This window comes from Dermacentor albipictus, chromosome 8 (genome assembly GCF_038994185.2).
Source record: "Dermacentor albipictus isolate Rhodes 1998 colony chromosome 8, USDA_Dalb.pri_finalv2, whole genome shotgun sequence".
Taxonomy (NCBI): Eukaryota; Metazoa; Arthropoda; class Arachnida; order Ixodida; family Ixodidae; genus Dermacentor; species Dermacentor albipictus.
The window spans coordinates 81,451,568-81,464,789 of NC_091828.1; the positions used below are offsets into that span (position 1 = coordinate 81,451,568).

The window sequence follows — 13,222 nt, forward strand, 5'->3', positions numbered from 1 at the left end:
ACGCGGTAATTTGCTGTTAAATGATCGCATTCACGACTGCCAGGGCGTACCTCGTTTGGTAGCGCTGCCCGGTCGCTTCTGCATACGCAGCTGTGTCCGTGTAGTACGTGTTGTACCTAGGGTTATTAGAGTACGCTGATTGAATGTGTTGTGCGCGTGCTTTGCGCCTTTCTTACTTGTACTCGGGGTGCATATTCTTTGAAATTGGGGCTACTGTAATTTGGATCTCATCGAAGGAGGCGGAGGTACGGCCTGCTGTGTGAGATAAATGGGATACGCTGGGATATTGAGTCTACCCTATATTGCCCTACCAGTTTTTGTGAAGCTGAGGCGCTCCCTCTGTCGCATCAGGGTGGCCTGCCTCAGTTCGTCGAAAGAATTGTGCACTCCCAAAGCTAACATGCGCTGCGTTGAAGTACACTTAGGCAGGCCCAGAGCAGCTTTGAAAGCGGTTCGGATTCTTGTTAGCCTGCTTTGCCTCCTCCCTGTTTAGAATTTGGTACTGTAAGCCATACGTGATTTAACTAACCACTAAGGCCTGTACGAGCCTTAGGGTATCGTTTTCTCGCATTCCCACTTTTCCGTACATCACGCAACGTATCATTTGGGCTATGTTGTGGGCTGTGGATTTGAGGGTCTTGAGTGTCTGTAGTGCTATCCCGTCGCTCTGAAGACACAAACCCAGCACTCGCATCGTGGGTACCTCTCGGACTCACTGGCCTTCAACCACGATGTTAATCGATCCTCTGGATTTGTAGCCTTTCGCGTGTATCCGGATCACCTCAGATTTTTCTGGTGCGCACTTCAGGCCACTCCATGTAGAAAATTTCTCCACCGCTAATACTGCGCTTTGGAGCGTACATTCCTTATCCCCCAGCGAACCTATTCTCGTCCACAGCGTGATGTCGTCTGCGTAGAGCGTGTAACATAGGTCGAGTATCCGATCCAGATCGCGCGCGAGGGGACACATCGCCAAGGGTAAGCTCTCTGAAAGGGTTATCCATAGCAGATTGCAGCGATACCTGGAAGAGCGGAGCTGGTTCCCGGACTCTATGATAGGATTTCGCACCGGTTTATCTTGCCAGGACCCGTTGCTCCTACTTAAAGAGGAAATTCTAACTAATATACCGTACGGCGACGAGAGTCTAGTCCTAGCACTATACCTCATAGGAGCCTTCGACAACGTCTCTCACGCCGCAATATTAGGGGAACTCGAACTCGCGGGTTGTGGTGAGCGCACATACAGTTACTTAAGAGCGTTTCTTTCCAACCGCGAGGCGAGCATCAGTATTGGCCAAATCACTTCGGATTTATTCAAAATGCTTCACAAAGGAACACCTAAAGGAGCTATATCATCACCCTTATATTAGAACTTCCTGCATGCTTGAGGAGCTGGGCCCGCTTTTTAAGTATTGTGATTTCATATCGCTTACATCTGGCCCTAATGCGGTAGTTCAGGTGACATTGCGCACACGTGTGTTGTCGAATGCAGCGCTTGTTTTTACAGCGGTGGGAACCATAAACTTGCTTATCCAAACGACGTTTTTAGCTCCGAGAATGGGGAAAATTCGCGAAAATTCTTTCTAAATTGGCTTTGTGAATTTCACACACGGTTTTTCACAGTTAGCGGCTGCACATACCTGACGAGATGGAGGATGTCAGGAACGACGTCATAGCTGTATCCCCTCACACCATCGGTGTCGTAGAAGCTTTTTGGACTCTGGTGGACTTCCGTCGGGGGTGCTGTTGGTCGCTGCTGGGGTGGCGTCTTGAATTGCCCCTTAAGCATGCTCAACTTGATGCCAAGAAGGATGTTTATTACAGCAAACACTCCAAATATCATCCTGCAGCAAAACAAGGTATTACATTTTCAAGAACACCGTAGAGAGATTGGTTAAGTAAGTAAAGTTCTTCCTTGGAGGTAAATACTATAAAATGATGCATTAGCCACAGTACGTAAAGTGCGGCGGGCAGACATTGTAGGCCTAAAAAAAGTCACGGTATGTTGTTTCTATAGTTTACTTATAGAAATGTGCACGCAACGTATGGAACTTTGAAAGTTCATAACTCGATTTTAGCAACAAGGCGATTTCGGCCTATTAGGAAGTAGGCTGGTATTGAATTACAGAGCTTTATAGAGTCTGGCTATTTGCATGAACTGATCTAGCCTTGCGGAAGGCAGTATGCAAAATGGAACATAGGACACAAGCCACTGTTCATCAAGGTAACTTACGGAACGCTCTCTTTATTTCTTTCTTTTTTTTTCAACCCAACCATTTCCATCATTGCGTACATTGTGCACATCGCATCGTACTTAGTACAGACGCCTCATATTTTGCAAGGCTCCAAGAGGTGTCCGATGTCCATAGGTACAACACAGGGTTCTTTAATAATTTCGCACAAGCATTGACCACACGGAACGCCTTGTAACGGTGGGAAGTGGAGATGATTGGCGATTGTTTGAATCAGAACGAAAAGCGCACACCCGTGTGAGCGTCGTGTAACACGCTGTTCAACAACACGGCCGCACACACAAAGGCAGGGCGCGTGCCCTTCTGCGGTGAACAGCGTAGGCCACAAAATTTGTACTGGACGGTGTGTTTTACCCTTCCCCGTACTGCTGCCGTTTTCGCCGCTAATCCTGGATCTCTGGTGCTGACATTCCGTGTGGTTAGCGATCACACCGTAATATTAAAAATACAGGAGGCTGTACTTGTGGTGGCACGTCTCCCTCTGTTTCAGTTGACAAGTATATCCAGATTATGTGGTACGTCTTATAATATAAAACGCTAAATTTTACTTTGTCATATACATATACACGTGCAACACGCGTACTTAAAATATCAGTTATTGATTAATTTTAAAGGGCGTTTCTTTCTTCTTACGTTGTTCCATGCCACAAAGGATTGAAATTGCGTTTTGAGGCACACACCTCTCTATGAACAGCTCATGCTCTTCATAGCTGCTACGCTCTACGAAATCTGCCCGCGAAAATTGTTATCCTCGCTTCCACAAATTTTGCGCTTTGCGTTCTCTCGTTGCTGCGAAGTTGTGAGCTTCAGTGGACTTTATGGACGTAAGACGGTAATATACCAATTAAATAAAACACAGTAATGAAAATGACGTATCCCACGAATTTGTGGGAACCAGTTGCAAGCGAAGCTTCCTTCACTTCCATACTATATTCACTTCTGTGTTGCGCAAGATTTCTCGCTCAGTGCTGGCTATGGCCACATTTTATGATGATAATGATGATGAAAATGTTAATGATCTTTTTGTAAAACATAGCAGGCACCCACGATGCTGCTATGAATCGGCTGTTTCTCCAATAATTTATGACAAAACACAACATAGGAGGGTGTACCTGTGAATAAAACTGTGGACCACGTTTCAGCTTCGTCTTTAAGAGTGAAACACGATAGCATTCAAAGACGCCTGGCTGCTTTTCGTGCTTTCTGGCAACTGCAGCTAAGCTATGTAACCGCAAAGTTTACCAGGTGACACTGACAACGAAAGCTTTGCACGAAGGCAAGCTTTCTGGCAGAAACTCGGCCTCGTGCGTGGGTCGATATCCTGTTATTGTTTCGCACTTTTGATATGTTTGTCTAAGAAGAACTAACATAAAAAGATATGCGCTGTAGGTGTTTTCTTTCATTGCATTACATTACGTTTTCGTTACAGTTGCCGTTATGAAAATTTGGAGAAATTTATTTTTTTATTTATTTATTTATTTATTTATTTATTTATTTATTTATTTATTGAGTGATTTAAGATGCCTTCAAGGCACGAGGGCATTACAGAAAGGAGTGGGTAAACATGCCAAAACGTTTAGCAAAATACAAACATATTCAACGTGTTGTTTCATGAATGCTGGTTTAGAAAGTGTCGGTATCCAGGATGACTGCAACGGAGGCGGGAATGTGGTTTCAATCTTTACTTGTGCTAGAGATCAATGCATTATAACAAAGTTTAGTACGTGAAGAAGGCACACCAACTTTGAAACTGTGGTCATGGCGAGATGATATGCATGGCGGTTGTGTGATAAGCTGTTCTTTCAACAATCAATTGTGGTAGTAAATTTTATGGAATAGCGAAAGCCGGAAGCATCTACGACGAAAAGGAAGTTCTGGCAAGTAAAGTGTTGTTTTGATTGAGGTAACGCTAGCATGTGAGGAGAAGTGTGATAATGTGAAACCCTCTGCACAATTTTGAATGGCTTCTATGCTGTTTATGAGTGTAATGTTAGCCGGGCCCCAAATGGCGCATACGTATTCTAGTTTGCAGTGAACTGACGTTTTGTAGAGAGTTAGTTTCAGTGACGATGATGCGGATGAGAAGTTTCGGCGCAAATAGCCCAACATGCGATTGGCATTGCTACATATAATGTCAACATGCATGTGCCAGGAAAGGTTGCTGGTGATGTTTAGTGCGAGGTATTTGTACGATGAGACAACTGAGAGAGGTCTATTTTTGAGAAAATAGGTATGCAGATTAGTATTAGTACGTTGTGATACGCGCATGCATTTGCATTCGCTTAAGTTTAGCCTAATAGACCGCTTGTTACACCATAACAGAATGTTATTATGTAATAACTCAGTAAAGACTGAAACACAAGGTATGAGCAACTTTGGTGGTAGAAGAGTGGTTGGGTATGCGTTGTCCGAAATTTGGTTCGAACTTCCTTACGCCGAAGTGACGTCCGATGCCGGACGAGGAACCGCGATCGCCGACGCCGGATTTTTCGCGACACGGGACCGTTAAGGCTATCGCGCTAAAAGACAATTGTTTAATTGAGCAGTGAGACCATAATAATGAAGTAGTGACCTGAAAAACAGGCAATTATTTCGAAAATTTAGAATAGAAGGCATTTACAATAATAATAAGAATAAGAATTAGAAATGCAATAAGAATAGAAGGCATTTAGAGGCACGGCACCACTTCCAAAATTACAGGCTTAAGTCCGTTGCCTTTTCAGGTCACGTTCACCTAGGTCGTGTGTTTCAGACTGCTCGGTTCGTGCCATGTTGCTGCAGAGGAGTCGCTACCAGCACGGCCACCATGTTTGCGCGGGACGCTAAGCTTGGATACAGCCAGCCAGCTCATCTGGCAACCTGAATCCAGCACGACTACGGTGGACGCAACCGGCTCCCTTCATAATCGTCACCCAGCAGCCGCTTCGCTTGGGCGCGACAACACTTCCGGAATTGCAGGCTTATTTACTCTGAGCCCACCGATTCACAAACGACAGTGTGTGCGTCTTTCACCTTTTACAATCATACAATCGTGCTCGCTCCCTATTCGTAATGGGCCCACAATGGTGAAAGGTGGTAGGCATGAATCAGCCTCCCTCTTTCTTGCTGCCCGAGTTCCTCACGTAATTTTCGGAATGCGGGGGCGCGATAAACAAGAAAGCAGGAAATTTCAGCAAGAAAATCGCACTCGTAGGCCTGTTATCTCCTGATGGGTGCTGGTTCGTGTTCAACAGATCCCGCTTGGATCGACGATAATACTGCTGAGCTATATATATCTGAATGTCAAGCGAGAGGCTAAATGATGCCAAAATATTGAAGGCGCCTCAATCGTAGAGGGCTGCGGAGATATATGCGATAACGATATAACGCGTTTTCGTTATATGTGGTTTTAGCAAGCGTTTTCTTCTGACCAGTTTTAAAGATGTTTTACGTTAATACCAACTCTTCCTCTGTACAATGTGTTGATATCGCTGGCAGATTAGTTTACGGTAACAAATTTGAGCCACTTTATCATCCTGGGTGATAGGCACGGGACAGCCTACATTTGTAACCTTTTGTGCATAGGGCATGCAGTCTGTGTCAAGTTCGAAATATAATATTATGACAATGACGTAAATAACCCAGCCTAGGTTAGGAAAGTACTGCGATGGTGATCACATATATTCTCTCTCAGTGCATTTATTACTAATCTGGATTGCGCTAGCATATGCAGTACCAGAGCTGCTTTTACAGCAGCGACTGCTCCACCAAAGTCAAGCTGCGCTGAAGGCATTTTACACATTCACAAGCTGTGGCCAGATTATCATTATTGTCGATGAAGTGCGTGCACCTAAAGGCGAGACCATGCCTTAAAATTTACACGGAGGAAGAAATAATTTTTCACTCACCACAAACTTGCTTTCAGGAAACGACACCTATCTCTTGTAGCACATAATTTCCTCGGTTTGTCACCTGCCTTGATCGCTTCTGTCATGGTGTCCTACACAGTTGTGCGTACTGTTCCTGGACAACAACGCTAAATATGATTGATGCTCAATAACTGAAACGATGTATGTTCTTGCTGTCAAGGAAAAGCACTTCACCGCTCTCTATGCTTCTTCTTCTTCCTTCCTTCGAAGCTATAGATGATGTTTCTGACGATGCCCTTCCAAATAAAACTATTTTTGCAGTGGATATGAAATTATTCGAGCTTAGCGAATAGTGTAAATGCAAGAAAGCATTCTTTTGTCCTGCCTTTAGTGTCTGGTAAGGCTAAAAGAAACGTTGGACGCACCAGTTGTATTAATTTTCAAGTTATATTGTCTACGTATAAAAACGGCCAACAATACTTCATCGTTTTTCGTAGTCTCCGAGATCGACATAGGAGGCCAAGGGCTTCTCAAATGCTGCCATCGCTCTTGCTGTGCCTGTAGCTTAACGCATAAATGCCAAGATGTGCCACAGTGCGCACTCAGTTTTAGTTTAACTTTATTATTCTTTAAATACAATGAATGGCTTTGAGACAATATACAGGCGGGGGTCCCAATGTAAAAGACTGCGACGGGACCCTCGGTTAATAATCACAACGGAGAGAACTGGTAAAGATGGGCAAGAGAACTAAAAGAAACAAATACAATCGCAAAAATACAACCTAAATAAATTAACTAAAACAAATTGTATATACGCATGCCTATACTGCATAAAAAACAGCTTTCTATACAAGCAAATGGCAAATGTAGTGTAATTAATGAAGCAAACTTAGTTATACATATAAATATCCTTAATGGCACGACCAAATGAATGAAAAGATGATGCGTTAAAGGTAAGCCATTCCGTAGTTTTATAGCAACAAATGATGATGTCATTTTTATATAGTTAGAATGAACCATAGGTAGTAGAAAATTGGAGTTACGTGCAAATCTGGTATTGTAATTGTTGTGGGCCGAGGTGACAAATGAGAGATCTGGTGGGAACGCGGGGAAGAAGAGGAAGAAGATTAAAGAGATCGTGCTCAGGTTCTGTGCGCGCTTGTTACGGAATGTTAAATTGGCCCAGTCTATGACAGATACAAGCCTCTATTAAGTGGATAACGCTGAGTATAGCCAGAGGCGCGCAACATCATTGTATACTTCAACGTGTTAAGTGCATGAAGACGCCAAGTATGATTTACCCCAAAACATCACGACTCCCAAGCTTCGTCAGTCCATTGCCCAAAAGACTAGGAAGACGCTGCAGGAGATTGAACTTCAAACATCAGTGAAGATAAGAATGAAGCACTCAGAATTTCAAGAACATATCACGACACCGCTGGTGCAGCTGACAGCAAGAACTGCACCGAGCAAGACAGACTCTTCCATGGACTCCTGCCTGCTAGAAATGCTTCTCCTGCAACAGCAACACGCCGAGAAACAGCAGCAACTCATGGAAAATCTTCTGACTATTATTCAAGCCCAGAGACTTGGATACAGTTCTACGAACAAGCGTGTGGGGAGAGCTCCTGGGGCGAGCCCTGCAATCGGATAAGGAACATGCGTCAGTTTCTCAGCGGACTTGCCAAGAAGTGGTATGACATCCATTACGCTGGACATGTGACGGATACATGGAAGCAGCGGAAAACGAGCTGTTTGGTAGCTTTTGACGAAAACGCTGTTGAAAGGCGCGACCAAGCTATTGTTTATGAATATCGCTCAAGAATGCCCCTAGAATATTTTCACGAGAAAAAACTGCTACTTCACAAGGCAAATGTGGAGCTACCGGGGTCCGCAATAGTGTGACTGATTGTTCATGGCTTACCCCTGGAACTTCAGAGCCAGGTGCAAGTAAAATCGCCTAAAACTATCGAAGAACTGTTGCGATCTCTCAAGAACGTGTGCATCATTTTACACCCCAAAATGTGCGTCGGACAGATCCGACTTTCGAAAGTGCTCCATAGAGGTCTCGCGAAGTCGAAAATCCTCATAGGCGAAATCGAGTCGTCAACCTAATGTCTACTAACAACAATGACGGAGAACCAGGAGCCGCTCATTCAGAGAAAGCGCAACCAACAAAACTAATTATAGAGGGTGTCCAGTCCCACCTGACGACAAAAATTTAGATGGTTTTTCTAACTGTTTTACTGTTACTGTTCCCTTTAAGCTGAGAGATGTTACGCGGGTAATAAAAAAAGTCTTACGGTACATGTCACGAGAAAAGAAAGTTTGGTTGAAAAATGAGATCCAAAATATTTTACATGCTTCTATAATACGGCCATCCATGTCGAAGTTCGCCCCGCCCAATAATATGACTTCGGAAAAGGACGGATCTTTGCGACTGTGTCCTGATTACCGGATCTTGAATAGCTAAAGGGACATTTTTTTTCTTTTTCCAATGCCAAGGATCGACGAGATAATTCCAGAAACCGGAGGCTACAAAATATTTTCCCGTATAGACCTCTGCAAAGGATTTTGGCAGATTCCGCTCGAAGAGTTATATAAAATGTATACAGCCTTTGTCACTCCATTTTATGTGTACGAATTAAATCGCTTGCCTTTTGGGTGGAAAAACAGTGCAGCATGGTTCTAAAATGTAATGAATAGTTTTCTCAAGCCATTTTTCGGATTATTCTGTGAGGTGCATGTGGACGACATCATAGTCTACTACAAGGCTGAAACATCACACGCCGAACACTTGACATATCTTCTGATGGCATTAAGTGACACCAAGCGTAAAGTGAATTTTAAGAAACGCGAATTTAAAAAAATTGCATTGCCCGGTCATATTTTGGACGAATTCGCACAGAGCACGAAGGAGGTGTCCGTGGAACGTGTACGACACATGAAGAAGCCCGACAATGTACACTCAGTAAGAGTTTTCCTTGGCCTCGCACGACGTTTTAGAAATTACACAAAGGATTTTGCAGCACTAGCTAAGTCGTTGAACAATCTACTTCATAAAATCACAGGTTTCATTTGCACTGAAGAATGTGAGAAGGCGTGCAGAGATTTGTTATTAGCCTTATCATCAGACCCGGTCCTCGCAATGCTGGACTTCACTGTTTCATTGGAACTTACAACGGATGCATCGAACTAAGGAGCACAAGGTGTACTGTGCCAACAAAGAAGCACAAATGGCAGCGAAAGAGGAAGACAAGTGGTTGGATGTTACTCTGACACTTTCACAAAATCGGAGTAAATATACAGCACAACTGAAAAGGAGACATTAGTTATGCTAGCGCTTAGGTATTTTCGATCGTACCTAGAAGGCACGAAATTCAAACTGTTCAGTGACCATCAGGCGCTTACTTACTTGCTGAATGGTTGTCAACCAAAGGGATGGATTGCTCGCTGGATCAGTGAAATTCGGCAGTTTGATTCTAAGGTGGCACAAAGGAGCGGACAAGCTTTGGCAGAAGCTGATGCACTCTTTCGTCCTGCCACTGTTAATAAATGGGGGAACGAGGAAAGCGTGAACTAATTTAAAATGTGGGAAGGCACAGAACAGTTGATGCATTTAGACGAAAATTTTCACGTACCGGATACACTGAAAAGAAAAGTTCTCAACCTCTATCACGACAGTCCAGAGTCAAGAGGGCATGGCGGCTCCAGGCGAACATACAACAAAATGAGGAGAAGATTTGCATGGCCCGGTAAAAAGAAATATATTAGCGATTACATTAGCTCTTGTCAACAATGTCGACTGAACAAAGCAAAATATAAGCAGAAGACAGACAGCAAATTTTCCCATCTCAATGAAGTGTGCCATTTCAAGGCGTACATGTTGATTTCGCTGAACTGCAGAAAGAAAGCGAAGGGAGTGAAGAAAACGCAGTCCTTTTGAATAGTCAAGGATGAATAGTCAAGGATGCTAGCTACCCGCCGTGGTTGCTCAGTGGCTATGGTGTTAGGCTGCTGAGCACGAGGTCGCGGGATCGAATCCCGGCCACGGCGGCCGCATTTCGATAGCGGCGAAATGCGAAAACACCCGTGTTCTTAGATTTAGGTGCACGTTAAAGAACCCCAGGTGGTCAAAATTTCCAAAGTCCCCCACTACGGCGTGCCTCATAATCAGAAATTGGTTTTGGCACGTAAAACCCGTAATTATATTATTTGCTTTTACTCTACAAGTGGGTCACTTCCCGATCGGTTTATTTCGCTTTTATTATTCTTTTTTGCCACGAACCTGTTTTTGCAGAACATATACACTTTCAGGAAAAATAAATGGTCACTTTAAGCTGGCTTTGGTCCGAAGCAAGTTTCTGGCGCAAAATATAGCTGCGCGCACTGTTTCGATGCGGCACGAAAAGAGCCGGGATTTTGAAACATTCCATGCCTATAGACATCCGCACATCAAGTTTCGTTTCGTAATGTTGCAATTAGTACTTTTCGTACTAATAGCAACACTATTTCATCCTAGACGCCAGCGCTCGTTTCTCACCCTGGCGTTTCTCCCTGTGCCCGCGTTTAGCTCGAGCTGCGCACGAAACGTCTCTTGTTGCCGACGGTGCCTCTCCGGATCACTGGAACGTATTGTTGTGTTGTTAACTGCCACAACAGCAATGTAAGCACGAACGGATTGATGCCACCAATGAAATTCTGCCGATTCACAAGAAAATTGTACGAAAAAAGCACACGACAAATATGGATCACTGCGGTGCGCCGAACAAAGTAAACAACTGACAAACGAAGTGATGCCGCTCATTTATCAATCCTGAATGTATGACGGTTTTTGCATGTAATCCACATGAATTTCACAATTACTGGGTATGTAATCCTTTTATCAAAGTAAAAACTTTCAATTGTTAGACCAGCGCTTGTCCTATCTTCTTTCTGGTGTTTGGTTTGTGTGTGCGCTGCCCAAGACTGGAAACCACTTCTGTTGTATGCGCTAGCAGTGACCGGAGTTCGCGCGTGCTGAGGAACTGAATATGTGCACGATGCAGTGAACATGACCGAAGTCCATTGATGCATCACCACTGCACCGAAGGATCGAGTTACTGGGCAATACACGCCCGCGTCTTGGTCACGCCGGCATTGCTGAAGCAGAAATGATTACCAGTGCTTTCGACTTCCGTCTCTTGGGCACTGTTAAAAATTGCCAAGCTGTTTACGCTGTTGCTTCTATTCTATGCTGTAGGGGACGTACTAGTTAAAGTTGTGTGAGCATGTCTTATTTGTGCTATGCGGCGATATATTTTATTTATTTCCGCACAATGTCGGCAGAAGTCCATTGTCGCAAACAGAGACAACACGGATTTGTAGCAAACATATTGACACAAAGATGTGGGGCTCCCGCACCGCAAAACGGCGCGCGCATCTGTCGCCGCCATGAAAGACGATGACGTGCGTAAGCTGCACGGTCTTCGTATGGCCCGCCATTAAAGAGAAAGATCTATTTTGTAACCTTCGTTATTACGAAGGTTACACCGTTATTCGCCAGAAGTAGAGCTGCAATGTCCGGATTGTGGCGCATCGTACTGCTCGGTAGCGCATATGCTCTGGCAATGCTCCGCGTTAAGCGGCACCGTGTTCACTAAAGAAGAAGACTGGGTGGACGCCCTGCGAAGCGACGACCACCAGACCCAGCTTCGGGCCATCCAGAGGGCTCACGAAAGGGCGAAGGTTCACTGGCTTCCAGCCCCAACGTGGGTGTGGCCCGCGACCCTGGCCGACCACTAAACAAAGAATGGGTGGGGAGGGGTTCCTCAGGACCCAGTAAAGTTATTTCCTCCTTCTATTTTATAACATTCCGTCTCGAATCTACGTTAGATTTTTCTGGTGGAGGTGCGGCGTATATGCTACCACTCCCACATCCTACACCATCTACGAGCCCAGTACGGTGTCTGGTCGAGCTGACTCCTCTGCACGTACGGACAAGCCGCCGACTTCAAGGACTGCCACCTGAGCACGAGCCGCTACCCCACCAAGTCAAAAGGATGAGTACGTCGGTTCTATCATTATCCTCGACCGCGCCGACCGAGGTCTTCCTCAACCAGCCGCGAATCCCCACGTCCTTCCATGGAGGAGACCTCGAGGATGTTGAGGACTGGCTCGATCACTTTGAGCGTATCGCAGAATACAACGGCGAGGACACCAGAGCGCAAGCTACGCAACGCCTATTTTGCCCTCGAGGACTATGCGCGGACACGGTTTGAGAACCGTGAGGCGTCCCTATCGACATGGGACGAATTCCGACGGCAGCTGATCGGCACATATGCCAGACTCGATCGCAAGGAGCGAGCTGAATCTGCAATTCAGGCGAGAGTACAGCGGCCGAACGAAAGCGTCGCAATGTTCGTTGAAAATATGTGCCAACTTTTCCGACGCGCGGATCCATCCATGCCGGAAGAAGAGAAGCTCCGGAACTTGATGCGCGGTGTCAAGCAAGAGTTATTCGGTGGCCTAATACGCAACCCACCAAAGACCATTGCAGAGCTTCTCACCGAAGCCACATAAATTGAAAAGGCACTGCAGCACGAACGCGGCAATACAACCGCGACGTGTGGACCTTAATGCGTGGCCCTCTCGCTATGCCCTTGGGCAATACCGACTCCTTGCGGGAGCCCCACATCTTTGTGTCAAGGACCGAATACTTGCTCATTTTGACGAAGACGCTGACATTGAAATTCATACTGACGCCAGCAATTCTATCTCGGCGCAGTTCTTGTGCAGTGCCTAGGTGGTGTGGAACGCACCATTGCTTATGCAAGCCGCAGTCTCACCAAGGCTGAGAAAAACTGCTCAACCACTGAAAAAGAATGCTTAGCGGTTGTGTGGGCAATTAGTAAATTCCGACCCTACTTGTATGGTAGACCATTTAAGGCAGTCAGTGACCACCACGTGCTGTGCTGGCTTGCCGACCTCAAGGATCCTTCAGGCAGACTAGCACGTTGGAGCCTGCGCATTCAAGATTAAGACATTACAGTTGCATACCGATCTGGAAGGAAGCACAGTGACGCTGACTGTCACGCACACCACTCCCTGCGACGTCATCGGACCCTGACCATGACTTGCCAT

General features: G+C 45.4%; 2 protein-coding genes across 2 annotated transcripts in view; one reads left to right on the forward strand and one right to left on the reverse strand.

Annotated features, from left to right (window-relative positions):
- LOC135898648 (uncharacterized) overlaps positions 1-6,360 on the reverse strand; it is a 33,183-nt gene extending 26,823 nt beyond the window's left edge. The window contains exons 1-2 of the mRNA XM_065427717.1: positions 6,140-6,360; positions 1,641-1,844 (exon numbers count right to left, since the gene is read on the reverse strand). Of these exons, the coding sequence (XP_065283789.1) occupies positions 1,641-1,844; positions 6,140-6,225 (290 nt within the window). The 5' untranslated portion in view covers positions 6,226-6,360. The remainder of the gene's footprint in view (positions 1-1,640; positions 1,845-6,139) is intronic.
- The window catches only part of LOC135898650 (uncharacterized), a 195,732-nt gene that overhangs the window by 78,887 nt on the left and 103,623 nt on the right, over positions 1-13,222 (forward strand). The window lies entirely within an intron of this gene.